This window comes from Echiichthys vipera (genome assembly GCF_963691815.1).
Source record: "Echiichthys vipera genome assembly, chromosome: 2".
NCBI classification, from domain to species: Eukaryota; Metazoa; Chordata; class Actinopteri; order Perciformes; family Trachinidae; genus Echiichthys; species Echiichthys vipera.
In genome coordinates this window covers 36,748,118-36,775,634 of record NC_139827.1, presented here as the reverse complement: position 1 = coordinate 36,775,634, position 27,517 = coordinate 36,748,118, and the positions used below count along the sequence as shown (strand labels likewise).

Below are 27,517 nucleotides of genomic sequence, written 5' to 3'. Positions count from 1 at the left end.
CGTGGATCATCGCTAACAAGAATGTAGAGTGGATAAATTACGTATACTATAACCAACAGAGGCTGCTCAATTACACCTTAGAGGGCTTTGAAGTATTTGGTGCACAGTTACATGCGACCTCCGAAATGACGAGACAAAACAGGCTGGCATTAGATTGGCTGCTAGCTGAACAAGGAGGAGTATGCTAAATGTTTGGGGAGCATTGTTGCACATACAAACCAAACAATACGGCCACTAATGGAACTTTTTCTATTGCTATGAACAAGTTGAAGGGGCTGCGGGCCGAAATGACAAAAAATGCTGGCAAAGATGCACGTGAGTGGAGAGGACTAGAAGCAATAGCCGGAGAGTGGGGAGCGTTATGTATAAAAGCTATTGCGGTCATATTCATAGTGTTAATTATTGTAGCATCCCTACACTGTTGCATCATACCCATACTGAAAAGGTGGATCCAGGGAATGTTGTATAAGCGGGCAGTGGAAGATTCAAAACTACAAATGGCTCGACTGGAGTTGGTTAACTGAACTACTACCCAGGGCAGATGAACTGTGGATTGTCTACATGGTTTCTGATTCTTTCTTTTTCTCTTTTGGAGCAGGAAGGAGGATGGTGAAATGGACACGCAACTGACTGAAAGAGAGCTCATCAGGACTGTGCCATGAGACATCCTCTCACGCTGAAATATTGCCCAACTGAATCTTGGTATTGGCAGAGTCGGCGACTTCCAGGACTGATGATGGGCGATGCCGACACATATTAACCCACATATTATTCCATTATTGTTTAAGACTGTACAAGAACGTTCATGCATTTCATATGTGTATGCTATCCAATATTAGAGTAAAAGTTGCAGTAGAAAGGTTACATCATAATCATACACTAGAGAATAGTTACAGGTTTTATGGTAATGAGATAATCAAGGTAAATCACATATAGTGACTTCAGGAGGGATATGGTATGGTGGATGTAAACACACACCCACACAGATTAGATGGTTATAATCACCAGATCACAGCGGATGATCTGCATAGTTGAGGGTCAGGAAAGAAGAAAGTAGTGTTTTCATTCATTATATTCAGTTAGATTAGACATTCATTTTCATTCATTATTTAGTGTTTTGACCTTGTTGCTATGGCGCCATACTAGGTGGCAGCCTGCAACAGCAGCTCCCGTGGGTTTTTAAGTTTTTAAAAAGTTTTTGTTGTGTTTGTGTTCTGGTTTTTGCTGAACTTTTGGCAACTCTTCTCCGGAGACTGGGAGAGGACGAACACCTTCCTTTTTTTCTTTTCTTTATTTGAACTTTCACGGCACTTTTTGTGTTGTTTTTGTTTTTGTGATGGTTTTGCTAACCCTAGCAACGGAGGGTCAGGAGCGCATCACTGAGCGCATTGTTTACACACGCGACCAGCTGATTGCGCAATGTGAACCTGTACTGCTGCCTGGAGCCAGACCTGAGGTCCTGAAGGAGCTGCGGAGGAGACGCCAAGGCTGCAGAGCTGGAGTGAAACGCAGGGCGAAGAGAAGGAGACACAGACCGGCTGTACTGGCGATCATCATGGGAAACGTGAGGTCTCTGGGGAACAAGACGGACGAGCTCGTCGCGCTGATAAAGGCTCAGAGGGAATATCGTGAGTGCAATGTGTTGTGTTTCACGGAGACATGGCTTCACTCACACATCCCGGACCACAGCGTGGCGATTCCCTGTTTCAGCACTGTTCGGGCGGACAGGGACGTGACAAGCAGCGGAAAGACAAAAGGAGGAGGGATTGCACTGTACGTGAGTGAGAGGTGGTGTAATCCCGGACACGCTCACGTGAAGAAACGTCTCTGTACCCCGGACATAGAACTGTTGACTGTGGGGATGCTGTCTTATTATTTGCCCCGGGAATTCACGTCTGCCATCATTATCGGTGTGTACGTTCCTCCTTCAGCTGATGCAGTGCTGGCCTGTGACGTCATCCACTCCGCTGTTGCCCAGATACAGACGCTGCATCCTAACGCATTTATTGTCATCACTGGGGATTTTAATCATGTCTCACTGGATAAAACCCTCCCAACATTTCACCAGTATGTTGACTGCCCCACTAGAGACTGTAACACACTGGATCTGTTGTATGCAAATGCTAAGGATGCATACAGTCCCACAGCCCTCCCCCCTCTCGGAAGATCTGACCACAACCTGGTTCTGCTGACCCCTAAGTATATTGCCCTTGTTCAGCGGCAGCCTGTCCACACTAGGAGCGTGAGGAGGTGGACTCAGGAGGCCGCTGACGCACTACAGGACTGCTTTGAGTCGACAGACTGGGATGCACTTGTTGAGCCACATGGAGAGGATCTGGACAGCATGACCGACTGCATCACAGAATACATTAGGTTCTGTGAATACACCACCATGCCGACCCGGACTGTGAGCTGCTTCTCTTATAATAAGCCGTGGATCACCAATGACCTGAAAGCCCTTCTTAACAAGAAGAACTGAGGAGAGAGCAGCATGAACTCAGGGATATGCTGAGGACCTGTAAAGACGCCTACAGGAGGAAGCTGGAGGCCAAACTCCAGCAGAACAATGTGAGGGATGTGTGGACCGGTCCTGTCCTACAACACCTCTACAACCTGAGCCTTGGTCAGGAGAGAATACCAGTGCTCTGGAAGACTTCCTGCCTGATTCCTGTTCCAAAGAAGTCAACACCATCAGACCTCAATGACTATCGACCAGTGGCCCTCACATCTTATGTCATGAAGGTGCTGGAGAGACTAGTTTTGGTCAACCTGAGGCCGCAGGTGAGAGCCCTGCTAGACCCTCTGCAATTTGCTTACCAGCCCCACTTGGGAGTTGATGACGCTGTCATCTACCTGCTGTAACGAGCCCATTTGCACCTGGATGGTGGAGGAGGTACTGTGAGAATCACATTCTTTGATTTCTCTAGTGCTTTTAACACCATTCAGCCACTGCTACTGGGGGAGAAGCTGCGGGTGGTGGGAGTAGATGACACAATGATCTCCTGGATTACTGACTACCTGATAGGCAGGCCGCAGTTTGTCCGTATGGGCAGTTTTCTGTCTGATGTGGTGGTTAGTGATACAGGAGCTCCACAGGGGACTGTACTGTCTCCTTTCCTGTTCACCTTATACACCACTGACTTTCAGTACAACACTGAGTCGTGTCACCTGCAAAAGTTTTCTGACGACTCGGCTGTTGTTGGGTGTATAAGTGAGGGACAGGAGGAGTACAGGGCACTGGTAGACAACTTTGTGAAGTGGACTGGACAGAATCACCTGCGGCTGAACATCAGCAAGACAAAAGAGATGGTGATAGATTTCAGGAAGAAGAGGAACACGGCTTTCCAACATCTGTGCATTCTGTGAAAGGATGTGAAGGCGGTGGGGGATTACAAGTACCTGGGTGTTACCATCAACCACAGACTGGACTGGAGATCTGGAGAACAGGACACTCTGGAGGCTGTGGTGGAGAGGAGGACACTGAAAAAACTGTTATCCATCATGGATAATCCTCTCCACCCTCTCAAACTCACACTGGTCCGACAGCAGAGCACCTTCTCCAAAAGGCTGCTTCAGCTTCGCTGTCGTAGCAACAGATTCAGGAAATCTTTCCTGCCACAATCCATCACTTTTTATAATAACTCTCTCATCTCTGCCTGACAGAGAACTTTGCTCTCTCTACTGTTTTTTTGTTTTGTTTTGTATATATTATTATTGTTATAGTATATTTTGTTGTATATATTAGTATTGTTTATTGTTTATAGCACATTGTGCACTGTATATATACACTATGTATATATTGTATATAGTGGATTATATTTTATTTTATTTGCTGACCGACTACTGCTGTTACAAAATAATTTCCCAGTCTGGGATCATTAAAGTAATTCTATTCTATTCTATTCTATTTTCATTCATTCATTTTTTATTCTAATCAAAACATGATTTAACACAACTGCACAACGCAGGCAAGCGCTAGTCTAAAGTTGCTCAGGCTTACACTACATTTATAACTCAGTTGATAGTTTTACAGCTAATTAAAGATTATGATTCATTTTGATGACGAAATGAAGGCCGGAGGTTTTTCACCTGCATGAGCCGCGGATGGCGATAACACTTTATTGAGGGTTAAAACCCTCACAGGAGGGATATGTGGAAGAAAATATGATTGAGAAAGTGAATAACAGGCCAAGGTCACCGTGTTCTGGGGACATAGGCCTGATAAGCACATTCTGTTTAGAAAACAATTGAACAATTGAACACGCCACTGATTGTAAATATACTGAGTGTGTATTGGAAAGACCTGATGGGGCGTGTAAACGTTGTCAGCACGCAGACCTTGGTATAAGACAGGAAGTTCTGTTAAGAGACACTTGGAATTGGAATTTGGTATTGTGAATCTTGGAACTCTGTGATGAGTGTATCAAACCTTGATTCAATAAATTCTCCTTGATTGCTGTGAGACCTCTCTGCTGACTCCTTCTTGTAGACCTTTCTATTTTTATAACACATTGTTCTATCATATCAGCACAACTTACACAGACACCAGCTGAGGTAGCTCCCCACAAAGCAGAAGCAGAGAGCAAAACAGACAGGGACACAGGGGAATTCCTGTTAAATTATCAGGACCTGCTCTTTATGGATAGTATAAAACCAGAGGTAATTTTGTACGTGAATGGTAAACCCATTACCTTTTTATGTGACACAGGTGCCTGCTGGACTACCTGCAGAGAACAAATACCAGGGTTTAACCCAAATCAAACAAGTGTCACTGTGAGATCAGCCAGTGGAAAGCTGACTCAGGTGCCAGAGACAGAACCCGTGTGGATAAGAGACCCAGATCCATCTTGACTGTCTTGTCAGCTGTCCATCTTAATGTCCAGTCAACCTTTTGGGCAGAGACGGCTTCTTGTTGTTAGGACTAGCACTAATACCTACACCTGAGGGACAGATAGTGGTAAAAAGAAAAGCAGAACTAAAGAATGGAAACTTTTTTGTTCTCCAAGGGACAGGACAGCCGCACTACTATTACACCCTCGACGGGCCTAACAAACCTCCCCACCAAACAGCTTGATGGCTGAAGGCAGAAATACAATTCCAAAACCACAAGATCAAATGACAGAAAGTTGTCTACACGTTACTCTCTGGTACAAATCCACACCTGGACCAGATAGAGAATACGAAAGCTAAGCTAGAGAAAGCCACTCCTGCTAAATCACTGTAACTTATTTGTATAGAGATACAGAAAGTACAGCAGTAGCGAGTGTAACCTTGTCTGATTAAACCTCCAAGCTGTATCGGATGTGGACCCCACCTCACATCTCCCTGTATAAAAGTAAAAAACAACAATGGAAAGATCTGGGTAAAATAGTGAAAATGGGTGAAAGTGCAACAGACCACATCAGTGAACACGTGGTGCAGCTCAATTACAGGTCTGACCAGAAAAGCATTGTTTTGGCCAGTCCAAGTGCAGGGAGGTACTCATCTGGACCAAAGAGCTCAGTGAAACATTATGTTAACGGAAAAAGAGGAAGAACTGCTAAAAAGTGTTCCAGATAAATTATGGTCTAAAGGTTCAACTGATGTGGGATTAGTAAAAGCAGCATTACCAGTGCAAATAAGACCTAAAACTGAGTACAGACCATGTGTGAGACAATATCCATTAAAACAGGATGCACAAGAGGGAATAAAACCTGTAATTGAGGATTTAATTGCTGCAGGAGTAATAATTAAATGTGAAGACTCCCCCTGCAACACTCCTATTTTCCATCTGAAGGATGGCGCATGGTGCAAGATTTACAAGCAGTAAATAATGCTGTAGTTCAAAGAGCTCTGTGTGTTTCTGACCCTCATACGCTGCTGAATACTTTAAGACCAGATGCAAAGGTTTTCACTGTAGTAGATACCAGTAACGCATTCTTTTCGGTGCCAGTAGACAAAAATAGTCAGTTCTGGTTCGCCTTCACCTCTGGGGGGAAAAGATACACATATACCAGACTGCCCCAAGGCTACTGTGAGAGTCCAACTACACACTCAAGTGATGAGTGCAAGTATGGCTAAATTCCAACCTCCAGGGGGATGCCAAGTGCTGCTGTATGTAGATAATATTTTTCTGGCCTCCCCTGATATGGAGACATGTAAAAAAGACACAATAGAAGGTCGTAAAGCAAGCAAAAACAAGTTTCAGATGCCCAAAGAACAGATAAAATACTTGGGACACAATCTTAGTGCAGGAGGACGAACAATAGTGGAAGACAGAAAAACTGCAATCCTCCAAGCTCCTAAACCAGTGACTAAAAAACAGATGATGTCCTTCTTAGGATTGACAAATTATTGTAGAACTTGGGTGCCTAACTATGCAGAAATAACAGCACCTTTGAGTAAATTAATGTATGAAGAAGATCTAAAAATGACATCCCCATTATGCTGGAATGCAGAGGCTGAAGAAGCATTCTGTAAAATAAAACACATTTTGGTATCTGGCACAGCACTAGCATGACCAGATTATAGTAAACCTTTTGTTCAAATGGTAGATTGCAAAGGATATTTTATGACCTCTGTATTAGCACAACAACAAGGAGACAAATTGAAGCCTATAGCATATTTTTCATCTAAACTAGACAGTGTAGCATGTGCACTGCCTCACTGTGAGAAAGCAGTCATAGCAGCCCCCGCGGCTGTAGAAACAAGCGCTACAATAGTCTTGTTTCATCCACTGGTTTGGAAAGTACCACATGCTGTGTCTGTGCTACTACTACGAACAATATGACATTCCTGTCACCAGCTAGACATCTGTCATGCATGTTTACTTTACTGTCGCAACCCCATCTGACCATTGAAAGATGTACAACTCTGAATCCTGCTATGTTGTTACCCCTCCCAGAGGATGGTATACAACATGATTGCCAGGAACTAGCAGAACAGACAGCTAAAAGCAGAGCTGATCTGAGAGACCAACCATTACAAAAGGGAGAAGTGATATTTGTAGATGGTTCTTCTAAAAATAATGAACTAGGTAAAACCCTGACAGGATATGCAGTTGTAACTCACACGAAGGTGCTAAAAGCAGAACAACTGCCATCACATTATTCAGCACAGGCTGCTGAATTAATAGCACTAACTGAAGCATGTACAATATTGGAAGAACAGAGGCATGAGAAACCTCAACAGTGAAACTAGTAACACATGTTGAACATTTAACAGATCTATTGCAAGCAGTGCAACTGCCAAAAGCATTAGCAATATGTAAATGTGCAGAACATACGTCCGGCACAGATACTGTTTCCCTGGGAAATACATTTGCAGACAAAACAGCAAAAGCAGCAGCAACAGGTCACACAACTGTGTTGACAGTGCAAGAGTGCACAACTCTAGATCAAACTACCTTAAAAGAAATGCAAGAACAAAATCCACAAACTGAAAGAGAAGAAGACCAGACAACAAACCTATCCTACCAAGAACCTGTATAAATGGGCGGCAATATTGAGCCATGGGTCAGCACATCTCAACAGGAGGCATGGTAGGACAGATACACCAATATTATACTACCTATGGATTCAACTCTTATTCAAATTTTTTTTTAACTGCCTATGGATTCAACTCTTATTAAAAAAAATTTCTGTAGAGCATGTCTGAAGTGTGCCAGGCACAATCCACAAGGTAATCTAAAACCGCGTAGAGGAAAGTTTCCTACACCTAAATATCCATTCCAAATTATCCACATGGATTTTATAGAATTACACCAAAGTGAAGGGAAAAAGTATTGTCTGGTCATAATAGATGCATTTTCAAAATGGATTGAACTTTTTCCAACCAAACATCCAGAAGCTTTGACGGTGGCAAAGACAATCTGTAAAGACATTATTCCCAGATACGGGATACCTAAGAAAATCTATAGTGATAATGGAACTCATTTTGTAAACCACATAGTAAAAAAGATTGGGATAATGTTCCATATTGATCTGAAGAATCATTGTGCTTACCACTCACAAAGTGCTGGTCTAGTAGAAAGGAAGAGCAGGACTATTAAAAATAGACTTAAAAGTGCATTGAAGAAACAGGAAGACCAATGCTTAGATTTAGTAAAAGTATACATAAACATTACCTGTACTTCTCGATTGACACCTTATGAAACGTTGTTTGGAAGACCATATAGACTTCCCCAATTTAAAAATTAATGGGAGACAGATGACGAGGCTAATTTAGCTGCTTAAATGAGGTCCATGTTTGAAAAACAAAAACAGAAAAAAACTAACGAAAACCCTTCTGTCTCCCAGCAGGAACTCCAACTAGTAGAACTGGGAGACTGGCTGCTAATAAGAAGCATAAAAAATAAATATTGGTATTCACCTAAATGTGAAGGGCTGTATCAGGTATTGCTGACAACTCCCACAGCAGTAAAGATAGCAGAAAGATTAACGTTTATTATTAATGATTATTCATTCCTAATAAGTCTATGCATGTATAATTGTAGTGAACATAAAAGTGCACCAACTGAACCACAGGTCTCTCCGGCAGGAAAACGGAAAGGAGTTTTTGCATTTGGAGAACCTAGAGCAGCGTATACTCCAGATGAATGGTAATAACAATTGGTTATTAATGGTTGAACAAGCTGCTAACATGACTAAACATGATTGTGTAATGTGTATGGGTCCTAGACCCCTCTTACAAATAATCCCAGCTATAATTCCCCAAACATATGTAGCTGATATAATGAATAATATGAATCCTAGGACAAATTGTAGTTACTTGGATACTATTTTCCCAATCACTGCGGTCGACCTTAAGAAACCAATGTTTTCTTAAAAACGTAGCCCCAGGCAACTTTACATGTATAAACATGACTGAAGGAGAGACACATCTAGGCAATCTCTCAAAATGAATGGTGTCAAGTAATTGTGCCCGTAGATGGACAATTCAAACCTGTATCCCGAAGCGACATCTGGTGGTGGTGTGGGGACGAGAGATTGTTTGATAAATTGCCGAGAGATGTGACGGGATACTGTGCTCTCATAACATTGCTCTTGCCAATATCTATTCATCCTATGTCTGCTGCAGATTTAGCAGCTAATCGATCCAGTGTAATGCCTGAACAGTGGCAACATGCGAAAAGATCCGAGAAATGAATAGATGTTAAAGAGCCAACATACATTGATGCTATAGCAGTTCCACGAGGGGTGCCAGATAAATACAAAGTAGCCAATGAGATATCTGCAGGTTTTGAATCCATTTTTTGCTTGTGGTGTACAGTTAACAAAAACGTAGACAGAATCAATTACACCCACTACAACGTGCAAAAGCTAGGAAATTGGACAGAGAGTGGTTTTGAGGCAGTTCACGATCAATAAGCTGCAACGTCTCTCATGGCATTCCAAAACCGAATAGCCCTTGACATGCAATTGGCCGAGAAAGGAGGGGTATGTGCAATGTTCAGGCGAACAGTGCTGCACTTCCATCCCTAACAACACTGCTGCTGATGGCAGCCTCACTAAGGCCATAGAAGGGCTCCGTACTCTCAACGGTAAGATGAAAGAACACTCTGGAGTCGATACCAATATGTGGGACTCCTGGATGGATGCTTTTGGGAAGTATAGAACTTTGGTGTCCTCTGTCCTAGTCTCCGTCTCATTACTACAGCTATTTCACCCATGGAGAACAAAGTGGAGCAAATGTATCCTCTGCTTGGCAGCGATCCCCAAAGTGATGATGAAAGCAATGATGACAACAACAAGGAAACTCCTTTTGATTTGCCGGAACTGTATCCTGATCCAACAGACTATGACTCTTATGATCTTACAGCTGAAAATCGAACAAGAAGTTGCTGACTAAAAGTGATATGAGAATTTGAGCAAATATGTGATAAACAGGAGGGAAATGTTATATGTATGAATAATTGTACATAAAATAATCTCATATTTACTCCAATTGCCTTTACATATAAACTAACCTTACTTGGTGTGTGTGTACAGCTAATTTGTGCAGAGTTGTTTTGCAGGTAGAAGAAATCAGATAAGCATGACTGCTGATGAGTCACCAAAGAGGTATCTGTGCAAAAACAGAAACTGCTCTGTTTATAGACAGAACATGTTTCAAGGACGAGCAACATGTGCCCCCTCTCCCTTACAGCATGTAACTCATCAAGATAATGAATTGAGCAACATGGCAAGAGTTGCAGTTGTGTCTCCAATCTCCCCTACAGCTATAAGTCATATTGTAACCAGGGACCAAAGGCAGAGTGTGTTTCAGAGTGGTAGGAGATTGTAACTGAACGCATCTCTGTCTGTTCTCCTTGCAAGTAAAACATATAACTCTTGTCTTTCTCTCTATTGTTATGTTTTGGATGTTTTAGGTTGCTTGAAACTGACAGTATAAGAAATGGATGTAGCCTCTACCTCGAGGTCCGTTCTCTCAACTTGATCTAATCGTACAGACTTTGACCCCTCCTAATTTCCTCTTACCAAAAAACAGGGAATTGGTGTGACGTTGGGGGGAAGGAGATGCATCCATCTGGCTGACGTATACTGGATTAGCCACATTAGCTCCACTGCCCGGGAGCTAGGCTAACAGAACATGCTTCTAGATAAGTGGGAGTGGGAGTCAGTGTTGAGATTATTTTCCGGGACCGGGAGTCATTTTTTTAATTTTGTAACAGGAACAGGATTTTTTAGAGGGTAGGGACTGAAACAGCACTCTGTGTCTATAGCGGAGATCACACGGCTCCACAAGTCAAGTGCAGGCACTCCCGTGCCAATCTAGTGGAAAACACACCGGCTCCTGGAACAAAGTGCAGGCAACCAGCATTTATGATCTATGATTTAAACTGATATTCAACACAGTAACATACTCATAGACTGTAAAACACCGACCCTTATGGCCCAAATCCTCCTGGTGCTCCAGATTAGCATCAAGTGTATGTCTCATAGATAGTAGGCTAACTTATATTGCACGTCATTGTGCAATTGCGGCTATTTCATTAGCATAACAGAGCTAACCATAAACCATCTGTTGGAAAGAATGACTGCAGTCCAGGTCGAGATGACGGAGTTGGCATGCTAATCCTGACAACTAGTCTCCGAGGAGAAGTGAGGCCCCAGACTAGCTGTCACTCAAGAGGCCACGCCCCTAATTTTTTCATCAACTTTAACCTCCAATAAAATAAAAACTAGCCTGGTACAAAGAAATTCACCCCTCTCAGTGTTGTCATGGTGATATGACCTTAACATATAGACTAGAATGTTGTTTTGTACAAGGCCTTAAATAGGTTTAATTATGCTGTAAAAACGGTCTGTTTTCAACATGGGGATCAATGAGAAACTGCTCTATTGTGCAAACTATTCCTAGTGGACACTCTGAGAACTTCAGTTTTTTGCACTTCTGTATTAGATCAACCAGGAAGTTGCTGTGGTGGGAGCTTGTATGAAACACAGAAAGTGTCCAACAATATAACATAATGCTTAGTTTGAAAGGTGAAGAGGAGAAGTTTGAGAGATACAGTATATCCCCAAAGAAATTTAAGTCAAAAGCAGCTGGACATGGTCTCACCTCTCATCCGTGAGGCTTCATCAGTTCATTTACAATATGACCAGGCTGGGACTGGTCCAATGATCTGGTGTGTAGATCGAGTTATTTATCCTCTAGTGAGGGCGCGCACATGGCCGAAGATGTCACTGGAATCCTTTGTGATCCAAGTGCCAGCAACCGTCATTGTGGTGACAGTCGTTGGTAGTAAGTTGTTATCGACTTGTTGAGTGCTCTACTGGGTTACAACGACAGTCATTGGAGTCACTGTAGGCTTTTGTGAACAGTTGTTCTTTGAGGTTAGATTGTTGAAACTCCTGGGAAGGGATGAAAGGGCTGCACTGTAAATTGGAGATAAGTGTTGTCTCAGATCTCCTCCTCTGTTTAGCCATCTGTCCTCTCTGTCCAGGATGTGGATGTTGTTGTCATCAAAGGAGTGGGCTTTCTCTTTGAGATGTAAGTGGACAGCAGAATCCAGGCCTGAGCAGTTAGCTCTCCTGTGTTGGGCCATGCGTTTATGCAGTGGTTGTTTTGTTTCTCCAATGTAGAGATCTTTGCATTCCAGATTGCTTTTGTGGGTGTGTGGTGTTGGTCTCTGTCCGTGTGTGTAACTGGGTTTGAAATACACAGGGATGCAGTATTTGTTGGAAATCCTCCTGAGTTTCTCTGATACCCCAGCCACATACGGGATGACTATGTTGTTTCTCTTGTTTCCTTTTTCTTTTTCAACCACTTTGGTTTCTTTCTGGAAGCAGCTGCCATTTTCAAAAAAGTCCAGCTGGGGTAACTACAAGTTGTGAGGGCGCCCCTCAGGTGTTTGCATTCTTCCCCTTGGGCCTGTGAGCTGGTGGGTACGTTATCAGCTCTGTGTTGCAGGATTCAGATAACTCCAAGCTTGTGTTCCAGGGGGTGGGAGTCAAACAGTAGATATTGATCCGTGTGAGTGGGTTTTCTGTATACCCCAATGTGGAAGCTCCTGTCATTCTACATATGGACTTCACAGTCCAAGAAAGGAAAACTGTTGTCCTTCTTTGGTGAAATTGATGTTTCTTTCCAACGAGTTTATATGTTCAGTAAAGGTTTGCAGCTCTTTGGGTTTGATTTTAACCCATGTGTCTTCCACATATCTGAACCAATGGCTCAGGGTTACTCCTTTGAAGGAGTTCAAAGCCTTGTCCTCTACCTGCTCCATGTATAGATTTGCCACAATAGGGGATACTGGTGATCCCTTGGCACAGCCGTGTTTTTGTCTGTAAAAAGTGCCATTAAACTGGAAATATGTGGTGTTCAGGCACAAATTCAGAAGTTGGCAAATGTGGTCTGGTTTGATATTTGTTCAGTTGTTTAAGGAGTTGTCCTGTGTGAGATGCTCTCTTACTGTGGCCAGAGCCTTAATGGTTGGAATACTGGTGAACAAGGAAGTCACGTCGTAGGATACAATGGTTTCCTCTGGATCCATTTTTCAGTCTCGGACTTTGTTCACAAAGTCTATGGAGTTTTGGATGTGGTGTGGGGTGTTGCCCACCAGTGATGCCAGAATATTGGCTATGTGCTTGGCAATGTTGTAAGTGACCGAGTTTATGCTGCTGACAATGGGCCTGAGCGGGCCCCCTTTTTAATGGATTTTTGGGAGTCCATATAAGCAGGGGGTTGAGTCCTGGGGATAGAGCCTGTAATATTGTGATTTGTCAATGACCCATTCTTTTTGTAGTTGCTGTAGACACTGTATAACCTTCTTTTTGTAACCGCTGGTAAGGTCCTGTTTCAGAGTTTCGTAAGTGTTAGAGTCACTGAGCAGTGCAGAGATCTTCCCCTGGTAGTCAGTTATATCGAAAGGGTTGTGATGTTGTGGTCTTTGCTCAGTGCTGTTACTGCTTTTCTCTCCTCAATGGTAAGGTTGGATAGGGGGACCTTAGCTTGGGACAACGTTGCTGACACTTTTAACCATAGCTGTTCAGCCTCAGTTCCAGTTAGGTTGTTTTTCTTTATAGCAGATTCTGTAGCTGTGATCAACTCCACTATGGGTAACTCTTTTGATGTCATGGCAAAATTCAAGCCTTTGGCTAAGACCTCCTTCTCTGGGTGGGTAAGATCTCTGTCCGACAAATTCTTAACCCATCTGTTATGTGTTTCTTTCTGTACTGGAGTGTCAGTTTTTTGCCTCCAAGTGAGTATTTCTGTGTTTTTGTCAATATTCAGTGAAATAGTAAATAGTAAATAGTAAATAGTGAAATTGACCTGTCTTTTTCACTCATTGAGGAGTGGATTTTGAGTCTTATAATTTATGATATAAATTAATATATTATCTATAATTTTCTGCGCTTAATGCTCTCTCATAGTTGAATTCAAGCATAGGCTAGTTGGTGTAAGCCTTTGTTGTTTGCATCTCAGACTAAACCGTCTGTGGTTTCTGTAATCTGCAATTTTCCGAGCCAACCTTTCACGTTCCCGCACCATTTTAAGGTTTGACGACCAAAAATGTTGTGCAATATGCCTGTTAATATTCTCATTTGTCCAGGTCATCGTTATCCCCAAAGAAATTTAAGTCAAAGCAACAGGACTTGGTTGTTTGTCTTGGAAGACTCAATAAGAGATACGAAAGGATCAAATTTTTTCTGTTCGCCAAATCCCAGAACGGCTCACTGATTTATTTCATGTAATCTTGATGATTCCGGAATACACCTTTATTCACATCAGAACCTCTTTGATTCCAGCATTTTCTTTTAATCTCAAAAGACTATGATGTTTACAACAAATGGATCAAAGTGGTGGGTGGCTTTGTTGTCTCGGCCTGGACGCTTAAGACACAGTTTCACACTATTCCACTGATCAACAGGTGACTGTAATGCAACAACGTATGCAGCAATGTATGTGTCAACAAGGGAATAGTAGACTTCTAGTTATTTAAAATACTTCAGCGGCTGCACTTTATTTGTGTGAAACAAATTCCATAATATGCTGTATTACACCCAGAATATACTGCACTATGATACCAAATTATTACGTGCGAGGATATCACAACTTCATCTTATTTTGAAAATTGCAGCTTACTTTTGCTCCCTTTACACTGGGCTCATTTTGTGAATGGATGTATTTTGCTCATCGTTTTTGCCATCACTATTGTTGCAGCGGAAGCCTTGTTGCTCAAACTTGCTGGGTACTAAGCTAACTGCCTAGCCTAGCCTGATCCGGAGACAATGCAGATCTGATTTAGAGTCTGTACATGATTTTATGAATGCTACAGTAGCGATTGCTCTAAGACTGCAAGGGAAGCTCAGCTTTCCCTAAAAGTTCACAAAAAAAAAAAAAGTAGTGAAATGTGTACTGCTGCGTGTACATTTCAGTGACTAAATATGTGCTAGAAAGCCTTCATCTTTTGTTGGGAATCAGCTACTTATCACAGGTAACCAGAGCAACTTCCTTCTCATTCATCCTTGCAGCGCCACAGCACTTTAAACAGTCGGACGCTCAGCTTCTACTGACTTCAATGGGGAAATGTAGAGCGGTCTGTTCACTGCAGAGAAACTAGACGTCATTGGATAAATGCTAGGCTTTATCCCGCCCATCTGACGCTCAGCGTATCTGGGGTTCTATGGGACAGTGGGCTGGCCCGGACGCTCGGCTTATGCATGATGATTGGATGAGCTGTCTGAAGTGGAATACTTTTTTAATTGACAGCTGAATGAGCGAATCAGCAATCTTGAAGAATAAACATCCAGCGGAGCATTTTTCAGGTTTTTCATTCCGTTGTTCTGAACTGATCCGGAGACTTTTGTCACTCTGGGGTTTCTCTCCCCAACAAGCAGCGGCAGCTGCAGAGCTTCTCCCCACGTCATTCAAACTCACACTCACACTTAGAGGCGATCACAGTTCACAGTACCTTGGCGCAGCAGCTCCAGCTGGGCTAAGGCCGTTTAAGCAGCCTAGCTCTGCTGGCCATTAAGAGGACACTGGTTAAGTCCCCGGAAAAGATGCCTAGTTGGAACAGCTGCTAACTCAACCCGCTGTCCGTCATCTGCATTTGCACTTGATTCTTAAACGGCTGAAAGGAGTATCCGGTACGGATAAAGCACTTTTGCAGAATATGAGAATGATACAAGTAATACGCATCAATATCCATGCTCGGATTGAATGAAAATCCTCATTAGCGGACTGCTGCTGTGTCCCCCTCTGCTACACACACACACATACACAACCACACACACACACACACACACACACAACCATTCAATTTTATTTATAGTGCCAAATCATAACAAAAGTTATCTCAGGAAACTTTACCACATTCTATGACTTATTTGTGATTTACACAGACCCAACAATTCCCCCTTGAGTACACAGTGGCAACGAAAACCTTCCTATAACAGACAGGAACGTCGGCCAGACCCAGCTCTATGGAGGACGGACATCTGTCTGCACCGGTTGGGGAGGAAGAAAAGAAGAGAGAAAAGACAGACAGATGGATAGAGAGAGGCAAAGACAGACACAAAGAAAGACAGCGACACACTTCCAAAGATGTAAGCAACCACAAAAGTAACAGTAACTATAATAATATCTATAGTAATGTGAATACGACTAATGTTATGGCAGTTAATATAGCAGAATAGTAAGAAACAAGCACAGCTCAGGTGATAGAATATGAAAATGATAATTATGGTGGCAAACATGATCAATGATGAGTAGTGGTAATGACAGCTGGGATACAGCGAGATATACCACTGGTGGCGTTGTAATGGCTACACACTTTATAGTTTATAAGACTTATGATAGTACATATGACTAATAGTGATAACAGTAGCAGGAAGTGTCACACAGGACCACAGCAGCAGGCACCACCACTATGAGCCGAGACCTGCGAGACGACAAAGCAGAAACAACTCCAGGGAAGAAGTTCAATTAGTAACATGCATTCATGAGACTTGGATGATGCAGACAGAGAGGAGAGAAGCTCAGAGTATCAGGAAAATTATTATCCCCCGGCAGACTAGGCCTATAGCAGCATAATTAAGCATAACAAAATCAGCTTAGGCCCCGTACATGCAGGTTCTAATTAAAACATAGCCAAGGGCTCATAAGCCCTAGCTGTAAGCTTTATCAAAGAGGAAAGTTTACTTGGGGACGGTGTCTGCAGCACTTGGGAGTTGGTTCCACAGGAGAGGAGCTTTGTAGCTGAAGGCTCTGCCTCCCATTCTACTTTTGGAGACACTCGGAACGATAAGAAGTCCTGCATTCTCAGAGCGCAGCGATCTAGTCGGGTTATACAGTACTATGAGCTCTTTAAGATACGACGGAGCCTGACCAATAAGAGCTTGGTAGGTAAGGAGAAGGATTCTAGACTTTACAGGTAGCCAGTGCAAAGAAGCTAATACAGGATGAATATGTTCTTTTAGTCAGTACTCGAGCTGCAGCATTTTGGACCAATTGGAGACTCTTAAACGACTTATTGGAGCAGCCTGATAATAAGGAGTTGCAATAGTCCAGTCAAGAAGTAACAAATGCATGGACTAGTTTTTCATAGACACAATGTTTTCACAATAATACGCAGATGAAAATATGCAGTCCTTGTTGTTAGTTTTATATGAGAATCGAAGGACATATCCTGATCAAAACTAACACCTAGATTCCTTACTGTGGTGCTGGAGGACAACCTTCGGGGCCAAGTACGATAACTTCAGTTTTTTCTAAGTTTAAATTGCAGGTCATCCAGCTTTTTATTTCTTTAATGCACAATTGAAGTTAAGCATAACAATGAAAATGTATCTAGAGCTTCCCTGTAATATTTCGTAACGGAAGCATATATAACGTAAATAGAATCATTCCAAGGACCGAACCCTGTGGAACTCCGTGACTGACTTTAGTGTGCATGGAGGATTTATCATTAACTTGTACAAACTGAGATCGATCTGGTTAATAGGACTTAAACCAGCATCTCTGGTTCACCCCAAACAAAGATAAAACCTTACAGTAATCTCACAAAATCATGTATTTAAGTAAGTCAGTCAGTGCAATTTAGATTGCATTTTAATTCGTAGACCCAGAAAATATGGGGTTAGACACTGAGATTACTTGGCTAGGTCAAATACTGAAGGAGTTTGAATGTTTTAAGGGCATCCTGCCCAACTTGGACGCCATCTTGAAAATTACACCTTTCTAGTGGTCTAACTGATAAACTTTTAGTATTTAATTAAGGACACCTAATACCAGTACTAGAGAAACTGGTGAGAAACCTTTGTTTTTTTTGTTTTGTAATTTTTTTAGGGTTGGATGTTTTTTTTCTATTTATGCAGCACCTTTCACACCCAACAGCCACTGATACATGTTCCAAGCTAACTCGCTATCTTAAGTACCTATTTTTGCTATCTTGCTAAATTACTTTTCCGCAAAGGCCCATGATTGTTTTTGTCTTTAGCTTTTATGATGTTCATAGCATATTTTATTAATAATTATACCAGGTGAAATAAAATATTTAGGCTAACCTTCATGGACAGTCCACTGCACTGCTTGCCCCAGGAGTGTCTAACTGGATTTTTATTAATTTAATGTTTATTAACATTTCTTCATTTACAGTTGTGTATTTAGTTTACATTTTTTACATTTTTAAGAAATATTTTTAGTAATTTTAACAAAGAAAATTACTGCTATGGCTACTAGGGGATGGATTCCCGATTGTCTAATTTACAGTTTTGTTTGAAACATATCCATCAACACATCTACCACCTTCTATCACAAAATAAACAATTCATGTGATTTATAATTTGCCCCACAGGGGATGCACATTTTTGGGGGGCACACACCTTTAGCCCCGTTGCTCATTCCATGAATACACAATCCTCACAAGCTGTACCTTATTGTAAAGTTGAAAAATCAGGCTTTCCAACAATATACAACACATCACCAGTTGGTATTATTAAAAAACTGCAGTTTTTATTCATCATTCATTTTGCATAACAAAAGGCTAATCCATCCCACTATAAATTATTTGATATCAGATAATCATATTGATTTATTCTGTCTGACAGAAACAGTTAGCCTAAATAAATCCACTCCTCCCAGTCATATTAATACTCATATTCGTCAAGGCGGAGGCGTTGCAGCAATGTATGACTTAGGCCTATTAACCAAGCCTAAACCTAAACTAAATTACTGTATAATTAATATTAAATTTTGTTCTTAGTCTTTCACATTCAGCCAGGAAAATTGTGCAGCCAATTATATTTGTTATAGTGTACCGTGCTCCTGGTCCGTACTCTGAATTTCTATCTGAATTCTCTGACAGAGTTTCTGTCAACTTTAGTCCTTGAATCTGATAAAGTATTCATTGTAATATATTTTAATATTCACATGGACGTTGTGTGTACAGTGTACATAAACTTACTCACTGTTTTAGTCACACCCTCAACCTTTGTTTTGGCTTATGGTGTGGAAGTTAAAGACTTAATAGTCTTTCCAGAATCCTATTTTATCAGACCATTATTTACTGACTTTTGATTTGTGTTACGGGACTACTCACCTCTAGGCTACATGTTTATATAATAGTGTTGTAACTAAATTTAAGGACGTGATTCCATCAGCCTTTTTAATTAATGCCTTGTCTCAATATGATCCCAAATTGACAGTGTTGCAGGCTCACTACAAATTACATTCAACTACTGTATGTTGCGTCTTAAAAAAAAACTGTGATAACGAAAACTATTAAAACAATCTATTATAAGGAAGCACTTCATATATTTAAATTTTTATGCAGATGATAACCGATCAGTTAGATAAACTTCGAATGTGCATTAAGGAAATAAAAAGCTGGATGACCTGCAATTTTCTGATGTTAAACTCAGATAAAACTGAAGTTATGGTACTCAGTAGTTAAAGATATTGGCCCACATTTATCAAACGAACGTACGGCAGAAAAATGTGCGTACAACCATTTCCTGGCAAACTTCGGCATTTATCAATTTGGACGTGAGCGGGAGCTACGATCAAATCTCACGTCAGGTCTGAGATCATGTACGCAAATTTCAGCCTGTGCATTTCCGGTGCAGCACAGCAAAATCTGGCTGAAAATAATTAACAAACCTCAGCTGTCATTAAGCATAAGCAGTCACATATTAAGAACGGATCAAAACGGATTCTTAAAACGAATAAAAAAAAATAAAAAATTGTGGTTGGAGCAATTGATTGTACTCATGTGCGTCAGAAGGCACCATCCATGAATGATTACGCATTCATCAATCGCAAAAACTACCACTTGGAAAATGTACAGGTGATTTGTGATGCCAAGCTATCGCTTTTAAACATGGTGGCCAGGTGGCCAAGGGGGGGGAACACGCGATTCTTTTATAATTCAAAACAGCTCGGCTCCAGCCCCACGCGACCCCGACAGGAACAAACGGTTGAAGATGAATGAATTAATGAATGTGTTGGCGCGTGCGGCTGCAGCAAGGCGCACTGCAGAGCCAAAGTCATCTCCTCGGTAAGTGGCTACCCTCGATAAATTGCATTAAATCAAACAAGGTATCAGATGATTAACATTTTGGTTTGGTTCTTCTAGGGGACAAAGGTTATCCTCTCACGAAATACCTAATAACCCCGCTGGCAAACCGTGCTACAGAGCAAGAGCGCCAGTGTTGTGCCGTATTCAGCATCCCTGCCGTGAAATGCACCCCCTCGCATTATAGGTGATATCCGGATCAGAAGGCTGTTGTTTCCACCTATAGGAGTAGTTTATAAGCGGGAGCTTGGCATCACAAATCACCTGTACATTTATCGAGTGGTAGTTTTTGAGATTGATGATTCCAATCAATTGCTCCAACCACAATTTTTATTTTTTTATTCGTTTTAAGAATCCGTTTTGATCTGTTCTTAATATGTGACTGCTTATGCTTAATGACAGCTGAGGTTTGTTAATTATTTTCAGTCAGATTTTGCTGTGCTGCACCTCAAATACACAGGCTGAAATTTGCGTACACAATCTCAGACCAGACTTGAGATTTGATCGTAGCTCCCACTCACGTCCAAATTGATAAATGCCGAAGTTTGCCAGGAAATGGTCGTACGCACGTTTTTCTGCTGTACGTTCGTTTGATAAATGAGGGCCAATGTGTTTATGAAAAACTAGTCCATGCATTTGTTACTTCTAGGCTGGACTATTGCAACTGCTTATTTCCAGGCTGCTCCAATAAGTCTGTTAAGGTGGTGATTGGTCCAAAATTCTGCAGCATATACTGACAAGAACTGGGAAAAAATATTATGTCTCCTGTCAGAAACCTGCACTCGGTGCACTAATTCTGGGGTTGCTTTATATCCCTCAGTCGGTCTGTCTCTCTGTCTGTCTATCCCTTTGTCAGTTTATTCAGTGGGGCTTTGTTGGCATTGAAAACAAGAGTTAACTTTGTCAAAGCAATCACATAAAATAATAAAAATAAGAGAAATCATGTGAATGACATATTTGATTCAAAACGGTGTATTTCGCCAAAAAGCGACTAGATTGCAAGTAAATTAACTTAAACTGTACTGTTTATGGCCCTTATCATAGGCAAAAATAAATGTACGTAGAAGGCAGCCCTGACGCTTCCTGCTGCTATTATCACTGTTACTCATATAAACTATCATTCGTTTATAAATTATAACATTTGTAGCTATAAAAACACCATCAGTAGTATGTCTCGCTGTATCGTAGCTGCTATTGCCACTACTCATCATTGATCATGTTTGCCACCATAATTACTATCACTTTTATAATCTATCACCTTAGCTGTGCTTGTTTCCACTTTTCTGCTGTATTAACTGCCATAACATATAAGTCATATTCACATTACTATAGATATTATTGTAGTTACTGTTACGCTTTGGTTGCTTGCATCTCTGGAAGTGTGTCTGTCTGTCTCTCTCTGTCTATCTGTACGTCTTTTCTATCTTTCTCTCTCCTTTTCTTCCTCCCCAACCGATGCAGACAGATGTCCGTTCTCCATAGAGCTGGGTCTGTCCGATGTTCCTGCCTGTTATAGGGAAGGTTTTAGTTGCCACCGTACTCGACGGAGGAATTGTTGGGTCTATGTAAATCATAAATAAGTCATAGAGTGTGGTCTTTACCTAATCTGTAAAGTGTCCTGAGATAACTTTTGTTATGATTTGACACTATAAATAAAATTGAATTGAATTTAAGCATCCCCTCAGCACCAACTGCTGCAAAGACACATGTAACATGTAACCTTTGAACTAAGAAAAACTCCTGGAGGAAATTAGGACTGATATTTCAAAGCCTTTGGAAAAATAGGTAGCCACATTTGAAATATAAGGAAGAGTGCAGAACGCCAATATTCAGTAGATGTCCATGATCTCTTTTCACTTGTTTGAGCACAATAAACTATTTCCCATGAGACATTTCCAGACTCAATGGTTTTCTTCAATTTAAGACTCCAGTAGATATTCTGAAAGTGAATTTTACGAAAAGTCGACAGGAGCTCCAAAGCAGTATCCTGGCCCAGGTCAGGACGTTTCAACACTGGCCTATTCGGTAAGCTGCCTTTATGGAATGGGTCTCAAAGGAGATGCTGCAGTATTATAATAAATTACCCCAACCACTTAAAAAGAAAAAATAGATCTAAAAGAGCAGGCACTATTTAAGCTCATCAATATTGTATTAAATAATTTAGCCCCAGGGACTGTTTAATACCCATCTCAACTCAGCACAAGACCACAAAGAGGTTTTGGTAATACATCACAAATTATGCACAATGTTCCGGTTGGACTGTAGTCCAGGCAAAACTTATTGTAAAGTGGAGATGGATCCTGAAGGTATGGCTGCTGGGTTTGATGATGGTGAAGGTGTGGAGTTGTGTGGTAAGATTTGAGCGAGAGGTGAGAAGGTTTAGGTGAGCAGGCAGACTGAAATGATGGCAGGAGGGGATGCGTAGGAAGGGGAAGATACAGGGAAGAAATGTCAATGGCATTACAAAAACATAGTAGTGATAATTTACTATAAATACCTAGGGAGAACCTGAGGAAGTGTAACACCAGAACAGAAACAACGACCTGGTGATGAGTGGTGCTAGAAGTACCATAGAGCTGATGAGCCACATAAAAACACATTGGGACAGTCTCCTACCCTGTCTTCGTCACGTGGTTCCAGCCGTCGATGGCATTGAGAACGGGGTCTGCCAAGGACACTTGCAGGGGCAATGAAGGAGCCCAGACTTCCACACACACAGAGCCACTGAGCACACCCAGTAGAAACTCCACCACTGCACATGTGTTGCCCAACCCTGATTCGCTTCCGTCCACAAAGATCGTTGAGCAATTGCTGGACACCTGTGGTTTAATTTAAAATTTATTTGATAGGGACCAAATATAATAAACATACATTTCAACATTTGAAATATGATGGATTATACAGTGGGTGGAGAGAAGGTTATAGTCATCCCCGGTCAGGTGAACAACAACACAACTGCATATAAACTACATACAACAAGCATCATTAAATACTGTTCACTATGTACACAGTGTCAGGGTACCATGACATCTACAGAACAGGTGTGGCTGTGATTCATGATTCAAGATTCAAGAAGCTTTATTTATCCCGAGGGAAATTATTGTGCAACAGTTTAAATACAAAGGTGGGAAAGGATCAGAGTAACAATAAGCTAACATAATCAAATCAAAATAAAGCTAACGTAAAATAAATCAAACAATTAACTAAGTGTGACAGAGTGCAACAGACATTGTGGTTAAGCGTAGGTATATACAATATACAACAATACGCAGCGTGCAGTTTAGCAGCAGATTGACATAAAATAAGTACAAACTAAATAAGTGAGAAGGAGCGATAAGTGATAACAGTGTTAAAAATGTAGCAGCATTTCCTACAGAACTAACAGAACTAAGTGACAGTATGGCACAGTGAAGTGTAGCAGCCTTTCTTACTGAAGTAAGTAAGTTACATTAAAGTACAGTGTAGCAGCATTTTACTGAGATACGTTACAGTAAACCACAGTGAAATGTAGCAGCAGTTCCTACAGAGCTAGGTTACAGTAAAACACAGTAAGTGTAGCAGCAGTAAGTTACAGTACAACAAAATAAGTGATGTAGTGGTGATATAAAGTGACAGTGTAAAGTGTAGCAGCAGTAAGTTACAGTACCATTAAATAAAGCGATGTAGTCGTGGTATAAAGTGACAGTGTAAAATGTAGCAGCATTTCTTACTGAAGTAAGTGACAGTACAACTGAATAAAGTGGTGCAGTGATGATATAAAGTGACAAAGTGACATTTTCTCAGGATACAGTGTCTCCACTGTTCCTTACCTGACCAGGGGGAGATGAATTATAAAGTTTGATGGCCACCGGAAGAAAAGACTTCCTCCGGTGTTCAGTATTACACCGGGGGAGAATGAGTCTGTGGCTGAAGGTGCTTCTGCTGGAGGTCAGCAGATGGTGTTACTGGTGTTACTGAGAATGTTCAGTCGGTGGTAGCCAGTGCCATCTTCTTTGCTGTTGTGTGCTGGGGTAGCATACTTTAACCACTTTAACTTGTTCAATGTAATTATCATAATTATGTACTATTTTTATTGTACTGAATGCTTTTCCACCACCATTGCAATATGGTCATGCTAATAAAGCTCATTCGAATTGAAGTGAACTGAGAGAGAGAGAGAGAGAGAGAGAGAGAGAGAGAGAGACTGTGAAGAATTAAAAATCATGTGTTAGTGTGTGTATTAGTAATGATTCAATTAATAATCATGTGTTAGCATGTGTATTAGTAGTGATTAATAAGAGTGTGATAATCAATGATTGAAGAATTAATAATCATATGTTAACGTGTGTATTAGTAATGATTAATAAGAATGTGATAAGTGTGATTATTAGGTATGATCATTTAAAGTGTGATAGTGATTATTAGTCCAAGCTCAAACTTTTCTGTTTCCAAAAGCACACAAACTTTTGACTCAATCTTTTTCTATTTTCTCCAAAAGCACAGGAACAGTAAGTCGGTCAAGGTCACAAAGACAATGAACTAGCCATGTTGCAAATATGCACCTGGCAAAGTTAGTTGAGATTAGGGAAATTGCCGTACGTGTTGTGCTTTCTTCACAGATAAAGAAGAAGACTCCTGCTATACAGAGGCTACTCCTACGCACAGGGAGGAAGATGGAGGCTGGAGCAACTGCTACTTCTGAAATACACATATGCACGCACAAGCGGACAAATAACCACGCCTTTGTAACAAGTTTATATGCTGGAACAGATAGAATAGATATCAGAACTTCTCACCTCTAATCACGGGTACTGTGTGCTCACAGTTACTCTAGATAGAGAATAGAACATTTCTCCAGACGTCTGTAGAATCCGAAGTCATCCTGCTAATAAATGCCTGCTGGCGCACTAAACTACCAACGACTCTGCTGACTCCAGAAAGCCTCCTGTAGAATTTGAATTACGCAAAATATATTCTCTGTGAGGTCCTTCTGATTTGTGTGAAATTCTGAAAGTATTGTGTAAAATTCCTACAGAGAAACTTGGTGACCCCGGACGTGATTCTAACAAGGAGGCTCAGGTAAAAGGAGCTGCAGAGGTTGGACCGGTGACCAAGCGGAGTCACTGGGAACCTCCTGGGGCCGACTGAACTTCTCCACAAGGGTGCCTACCACTAAAAAGGTAAGCAGTCACCTATTCTTCTTAAGAAGTAAAGATTGTGATTCGGCCTATAATCTAAATTGGTGGGGAAAGTCAGTATGTTTCCTAGAGGTTAATTCAATCCAAATTTAGCCGGGGGACTGACGATTTGAAAAAAGGCCTGGTAAACTGATTTGGAATCAGTATAAGTAAAAGGTAAAGGAGTGTTGGGATCATAAATCCCGACAGGTCCTAGGCGCATAAACGGTGCTCAGTAAGACGTTCAGGGAACGCAGAAAGGCCGGAGGCTGTAGAGACCCTTGAATATACATTAGGCATTAAGGACTAAAAGCGCCACAGGGGGATAGCCCCTAGGTGAGCCTAGAAAGCCATCATAGGTCTGGGACCTAAAGGTTCTGGGAACCAAAGAAAAAATTGTAGGTCTGGGACCTAAAGGTTCTGGGAACCAAAGTATAAGAAATACTTAAAAACTGTGTTTATTTGTGGGATTGTTGTATGGGAGGTTTCGAGGATAATAGAGAACACAAACAGATAAAAGTGTGAGTAGGTTTCTGTGATGGTGGATACACCCTGTCTGGAGCCGCTGATGGTGAAACACAATCAGTAGAAGCTTGTTGCAGACATCACAGAAAAGCCTGACAATTAAACTCACCACTGGTCTTCTCTTATCTGGGGGTACATAAATAACGGGGCTGTGACACTCGGCTTTTGGTCATTAAAACTAGTGATTTATATGTCTCACTCCGCTCTATCCAGGTAGAGTAGAAGCTTGAGTGAGGGGAGGATCACTGGGGACCAGATCCACTGACCGGATAACGAGTGTGTGTGAATAAAGAATAAATAAATACCTGTGAATAGTACTTTAACAGCTGAAATAACTATGGCAGGCCCTGTAGAGTCCCGGCTGATTGATGGTCGGACTCTTTAACTGATGGTTCACAAGTGTTTATTTTTGGGCAAAATAGATGATACCGTTGCTCCATTAAATCTTTTGACACCTTAAAGACTCTGAACACAACGTGAACACACAGTGGACAATAAGAGTAAGAGCTATGGAATGAAACAAAAATAATATGTAATAAATAAATAAATAATACCTATGTATCTATGTAATATCATGTTCAACAATATCAAAATAGTGTTTTTAACCTTTTACAGAAAATGAATTGTCTTTTACAATCATGAAGTATCCCTTTTAACCTATTATCTTGATTACAAACTCAGAATAGAGTGCAATAAACAAACATATTTAACTTAAAAAATGATATTATAACTGTCAGTTTGCAGCTTTAACTTCCAAAGATTGTTTATGCACACAAAAATAATGCTGTATTTATTAAATACTAGCATCAGTGTAATGAAATAGTTGTCCTCTTCAGAAAGACAGATACTCTGAATCGCTCCAAAACAGCATTACTGATTAAATTAAGAGCTTAAAATAGACTTGTATAAAACAATGCAAAGCAACACAAGGACATCCCACTTTGATAAAGCATTAAGCACCACATTAAAACAAAATGCGGACAAACCTTGTGCCCTTATCAGCCAGGTGCTAAACAAACTTGTCGGTTTACATGTCCTTAAGTTTTTGCACTTTTGATAGACCCGTTTGCAATACACTTAATTTCCTGTAAAGTTGTTCTTTTTTTTCTCTTTTCCGGTTACACTCTATCAAAATAAAAGCACAAGCCTAAAAACAGGAAGTAACGGTAAAATGCAACTACACATTTTAAGAGATTTCTCATGAAAATGCAACTACATATTTGGGAATATGATGTGCTATATTAAACGTAATTTACAGGCCCAGGATTAGGTTGGGATGAATACTGGCAGCGAGTAGTAGGACGGGTGAAGCGAGCCAGAGAACATGGTAAAAGATAATTCAGTTAGAGGAGGACAGAGCACCTGAAAAAGTAGTGGGAAATAGAAATAATGGTCTGAGTAGGCTGTGGCATGAGAGAAAGAAGGAGGAGAAGGAATAGGAGAAGAGAGAGGAGCGAAGAGCAGATTTGCATATGGCCGGACTGGCAGATGAGGTAGACAGAAGAGGAGAGACAGTGGCAGGAGGAAAAACAGTAGGAGAAGGAGAGACAGCGTTAGAGAGGAGCGCAATATGAGGAAAGGAGGGTGCATGAGAGGGCACAACAGAAAGGAGGGGCTTTCGGAGAGACAGTATGAAAGAAGAAGTTAGAGGGTGAAATAGAGGGAGCAGTAACAAGGACAAAACTGCCGTTTAATGAAAAAACACCCACTAACACGACAGCGACACAACGCAGGAAAACCCAAACCTGAGACTGACTTAACTGACTCAGACCACTCTGACTCTGACTGTAGAAGCCAGAAAAGCGACAAACACAGGAGAAAGAGAGAGGGATTT

The 27,517-nt window shown here is 41.2% G+C and overlaps 1 protein-coding gene across 1 annotated transcript in view; it reads right to left on the bottom strand.

Annotated features, from left to right (window-relative positions):
- Nucleotides 1-27,517, bottom strand: part of tmem132a (transmembrane protein 132A) — a gene marked incomplete at both ends in the record, with an annotated part of 163,723 nt that overhangs the window by 59,854 nt on the left and 76,352 nt on the right. The window contains one exon of the mRNA XM_083935957.1: nucleotides 22,619-22,821. Coding sequence (XP_083792083.1) covers nucleotides 22,619-22,821 — 203 coding nt within the window. The remainder of the gene's footprint in view (nucleotides 1-22,618; nucleotides 22,822-27,517) is intronic.